A 5,409-nucleotide genomic window follows, 5' to 3' on the forward strand; every position below is an offset into this window, starting at 1 on the left:
ATAAATAATCTTTTAGAAAAGAAATTGAATGAATCACACATAACAAGGGTAAGTATTCTTTCATAAAATGTAACAAATACACATACATACTTGTTAGTGATATAAATATCTTTCTAACTATGAAAGAGGGTTAAAACATGAAGTCATTGTCCTGGAGTAGCCAATGCTAGATTAACAGCAAAAAGCAGGCCTTACAAAACCATGCATCTTAGCCTCTTCCCTTATAAAGCACAGCTTTCGGATCAGCAGGTTCCCAAAAGTCTGTTTGCCTGGCAGACAGACTCAATAATTCAATGTATTTTTCTCTCACAAGCCACCACCTACCCTGGGGCCCTGCTTCCTGCGGCAGCTTCCCAATCTCTATCTAGTCTGAAACTTCAACCCATTCTCTGCAAGATTTGCGGTAGGGAAACAGCTAGAATCTTTCGGACAGTTCTTTCCCAGGAAACCATTCAAGAAGCAGACCAAAGGAGGACTCCTTACTCCTCATACCCCATACCCAACCTTGAGGATTGACAGGAAAACAACTCCCCAACCAACGACCAGCTGGGCGCCCCGTTCTCACTCGCACCCCTGCGAAGCCCAGGGCACAGCTGTGAGCATGACGCACTCTCTGACTTACTCCAAGAGTCTCAGGGAGATGACAGTCTTGGTATGAGGAGGGCTGCCTTAGATCTTTGGAAGAGGGAGGTGATACTGAGTCAATGTGAGGACCCGTAGTTAGAACGGCGCGCGCTCAGCCTGCGCACGCGCCCACAGGAGGCTGTAGAATTCTCCCACGCTGGTCTCGCGCCACCGCGCGCCAGCTGACTGTTAAAGCTGCCGCCCCTACATTCTACAAGCGGGCATTTTGGATTAGCGGACAAAGATCAACAGAGAGAAAAATCCTAAGGATAAAGGAGAGGATCCTGAGTAAGTACTAATGGGACCCTGAACCCTACAACAGAAAGGGACCACACAGACCCCTACCCCTGTGGTCTAAGCGGGGAGGCTCTGGGCGGGGTCCTGAAGCTGAGGAGTTTCCTCTTTCCTTCTGGGAGTTTCAGGGAGGTGAAGGCCTTGTTCTCCCGGAAATTGCTGCAGGTTCTCAGGGGACAGGCTGATGGGTAACACTAAGGTGTTAGCTCTCTGGCGAAGGCACACACACCACTTCCTTGTCCCTCCTTGCAGGTGCCTGCTCTGCTGCCCTGACTCCTTGAGCAGAGTCATCATGCCTCGGGGTCAGAAAAGTAAGCTCCGTTCCCGGGAGAAACGCCGCCAGGCCCGGAGCGAGATTCAGAGGCTCCAGGGTGCTCAGGCCACTGCTGCCGAGGAGGAAGACACCGTCTCTTCCTCCCCTCCCCTAGGCGATAGCGATCCCCAGAGCTCCTTTGCTGCTTCTGGGTCCTGCGGCAAATCCAAGCGGCGGCAGAGAGGCCCAGCCGCCACTACTGCCTGTCGTTCGCGACAAAGATCCAATGGAGGTGCCCAGAGCCAAGATGGGGAAAGAGCAAGCACTTCCCAGGCGCTGTCCACTACTGATAGTTCATTCACAACCCGTCTAGATCAGAAGGCAGTTTTGTTGGTGCAATTTATGTTGCGTAAATACAACAAGAGAGAGCTGATAACAAAGAAAGATTTGCTGAAGTATGTCACTAAAAAGTACAAGATGCACTTCGATGAGATTCTCAGGAAAGCCGCTGAGCTTATGGTGCTAGCTTTTGGTATTGATGTGCAGGAAGTTGATTCGGCCAAGCACTACTATGCCCTTGTCCGCCAGTTGGATCATACCGGTGATCCAAGAATGAATGGTGAGATCATGCCCAGGAGTGGCCTCCTGATGACCATCCTGTGTGTGATCTTCATAAAAGGCAACTCTGCTCCTGAGGAAGACATCTGGGAAGTGCTTAATGTGATGGGGATATATGCCGGAGAGAACCACTTCATCCATGGTGAGCCCAAGAAGCTCATCACTCAAGATTTGGTGCAGGAAAGGTACCTGGAATATCGCCAGGTGCTCAACAGTGATCCTCCATGCTATGAGTTCCTGTGGGGCCCAAGAGCACACGCTGAAACCAGCAAAATGAAAGTCCTTGAGTTTTTGGCCAAGATGCACAACACAGTGCCCACTGCCTTCCCAGCCTGGTATGAAGATGCCGTGATAGATGAGGAAGAGAGAATGAGATCCAGATTTGCAGCTCTGTTCCCAGTGCACATCCCAGAGTCAGTTCCAACAGTTTCTCCAACCACTAGTGGAATCTAAGGGGACACTAACCTATCATATCTGGGTTTCTGGTCTACTTAAGTGACCCATAGCATTGTCTTTTGCTGATTTTGAAAGTTTATACATGTTTCTTTGAAAAAAAGTTTAATTAGCTTCAGATTCTAAGTTCATGAATGCTGTTGGTTTCATATTTACTGTTATTTAATAGGCTTAAGAGTGTTGTTAATAAAACAAATAGAGAAATTTTCCATGTTATTTAGTGATCTGCAACAAGAAAACATGGCAATAGAATAGGCATTTCCTTAGAAATGTGAAAGAAAGCAGCAGTAAAATAGAATTTAAAAATGGAGAAAAGTAAAAGATGATAAATTCTCAGTTTCCTTTATTTCCTTCTATTCTGTTCTGCAAAATAAAAGTTATTTGCCTCATATATTTGCTTCGTATATTTATTTCATATATTCAGAAATGCAGCAAATCATAATAAAATCAATATTTTGTTCTCTGGATTTTTTATTCTTCAAATATTAATTGATTATTTACTCTGGGAAATATTGTGGTAGTATCAGGGTGATAAGTAAAAGAATACGCCACTGTCAGTAGGATTTGAGAGTCGAGTAGTAGCTATCATATAAAAACAAGTGAAAAGGAGTGTGCTGGGGTAGGATGGGGTGAGGTGAGTGGGGTAAGGTGGGATAGAGTGTGCTGGGTGGAGTGGGGTATTCGGGTATGGGGTATGATGGAGTGGACTGGGGTATGGTGTGGGTGGGGTGGAGTGCAGAGGGTGGGATAGAGTATGCTGGGGAGCAGGGTGGGATATGGTGAGGGGGTGGGGTATTGTGAGGTGAGGTGTACTGGGGTGGGAGGGAGTGGTGGGGTAGAGTGCGCTGGGTAGGGTGGGGTATGCGGGTATGGAGTATGATGGGGTAGACTGGGGTATGGTGTGGGTGGGGTGGAGTGCAGAGGGGTGGGACAGAGTATGCTGGGGAGCAGGGTGGGATATGGTGAGGGGGTGGGGTATTGTGGGGTGGGGTGTGCTGGGGTGGGAGGGAGTAGAGTGTGCTGGGTGGGGTGGGGTATGCGGGTATGGAGTATGATGGGGTAGACTGGGGTATGGTGTGGGTGGGGTGGAGTGCAGAGGGGTGGGATAGAGTATGCTGGGGAGCAGGGTGGGATATGGTGAGGGGGTAGGGTATTGTGGGGTGGGGTGTGCTGGGGTGGAATAGAGTATGGTGGGGTAGAGTGTGCTGGGGTGCAGTGAGGTGAGGTGGGTTAAGTATGGAGAGGGAGGTCCAGATGAGAGGAGTCAAGGGCAAGTGCCCTGAGACAAAAGCAATTTGGGGCTTTGGAAAACCCCAAGCCCCTTAATGGGAGGGAATTTTAAATTAAGCTGGGTGGTGGGTCACAAGGGGTATGGGAGTGATGAACAGGGCTGGATTCTCAGCTAGTGTATCTGAGATGAGACTCATCCTCCAATGGAGGACCACTTTGGGATCATGGATAAATCGGAGAGAATCTCCACTTGGGCCAGGGCTGGAACATGTCCTGTGTTCTGGTGCAGGTGGACGCGGTGCACACACTGAGTGTTCTATACACATCACGTCCAGTAACCTCCAGAGAAATAAGGTGATACCCTTAAGGGAGAAGGAATGCCCAAAAGCCATTACATTGGCACCTTTTGCATTGGCTTGAGGAATCCAGAGCCTACTCCATTTAAAAAAGTGCTCAGGTTATCATGACAAACCATAGGCAAAGTCTAGGGTGATGGTTAAATTAATGAAAATGTTGAAAAGGTTTACATGTGCAACTGAGAGGGAGAGAAGTTTTAGATTCTTAAAACTAGGTTGTTTTCAGTATATTTTGTCTAAAGGAAGGCATGATTTAGGTAGAGGTTACATGAATGAAAACTGGGATGGTTTGGATAAAATGGCAGCTAGGAGAGAAGGAAGGAGTTGCTTTTGACACACATTCTAGGAACGTTGAGCTGCATCCAGATGGTAAATATTCCTCACCATCCAAAGCAAATAATACAATATGATGCGGGGGGTGGGGTCAGGTTGCAGATGTTTTCCCACCACCACCGATAAGCAGAATTTTTGCCTGACTTGGTGTTCTGTGTTCTATAGTACTGCATATTCATTATCATATCTTGGATTAGAAAACAAAGGAAAAAGACATCCTAGTTGAAGGGTGGTATCATATAGGCTTAAAAAATCATAGTAATAATCATAGTAATAGCTGCCATTCTTTAATGTCTCAATGAATAGCAGTCCATTTGCCAGGTGCTCTATAAGCATTGCATTCCAGCAGTCTTAGAGGACAGGGCTTATCAAACTCACTTCACTAATCACTATCAAAGCTCAGAGAGTTTAAGAATGTGTCTAGTTCACACATCTATTAAGCAACGGGCTGGGACTATACCCCCAGTCTGCATTCTCTAGAATCCATGATGTTTGCCTTCTCTTAGCCTGAGGCAGATCTTGGATGTATTAATTCATTTCTCTTCTGACTACTCCACAATGTCTCTGAGGGAATGAAAAGGAAGATCCAATGCCCAAGCATCAAAAACAGATCTAAAGAAGGAAGGTGCAAGTGAGAATCCAACACAGTTTGGGACTTTCTGAGGGCCTTGTTTGTCTAAGGGTCTTGTGCCCCTGTCCCTGGGGTCTTTGAGAGTTGACTCTGTCCTGGTTCTAGCACATATTTAGTCCCTGCATGTTCCTGCATTACAACACCCCTCCCACAACCTTCCTCACTGTGCCCTCCTCCCCTGGAGCCTGCATCCAAGTCCAGAGGAGCCGAAAGCCCATACTCACTTGCCCTATCCCCACCACAGAGGGTTCCATTTCCTAGTGGGTCTCACCCCTCACAGTGGACCCTCTGTGACAACCACAGTCCCTTCCACCAATTGTTCATGTCAGACACTTGAGCCCCCGGGCACCTCCTCCACACTCTCAACGTGTTCTCAGATCTGCTAGTCAGGAAAGTCTGATTTGGTATCGAATCTACTGATTCTTGGATTATAACCCTAAGGCTAGAGGAGAAGTTTTGTAAACCACCCCAATATTTAAGAGTGGATTTTAATGGAGTTAATTATTCAAGTCTGGGGTCAACATTGTGGTGCAATGGCTTAAGCTGCCACCTGCAATGGCAGTATCTTTTATAAATGCCAGTCTGTGTCCCGGATACTCCACTTTCAAAACAACTCC

At 47.2% G+C, this 5,409-nt stretch overlaps 1 protein-coding gene across 1 annotated transcript; it reads left to right on the forward strand.

Annotated features, from left to right (window-relative positions):
* The first annotated feature begins 779 nt into the window (after nt 1-779).
* LOC103351782 (melanoma-associated antigen B10) lies at nt 780-2,622 on the forward strand. The gene is made up of 2 exons (XM_008272480.3): nt 780-912; nt 1,171-2,622. Exon 2 carries the CDS (start codon nt 1,211-1,213, stop codon nt 2,240-2,242), a length of 1,032 nt encoding a protein of 343 aa, XP_008270702.3. The 5' UTR covers nt 780-912; nt 1,171-1,210; the 3' UTR covers nt 2,243-2,622.
* The last annotated feature ends 2,787 nt before the right edge of the window (nt 2,623-5,409 follow it).

Source organism: Oryctolagus cuniculus, chromosome X, assembly GCF_964237555.1.
Source record: "Oryctolagus cuniculus chromosome X, mOryCun1.1, whole genome shotgun sequence".
NCBI lineage: Eukaryota > Metazoa > Chordata > Mammalia > Lagomorpha > Leporidae > Oryctolagus > Oryctolagus cuniculus.

Coding starts and splice junctions, on each gene's coding strand:
- LOC103351782 (XM_008272480.3), top strand. CDS start 1,211: ATGCCTCGGGGTCAGAAAAGTAAGCTCCGTTCCCGGGAGAAACGCCGC.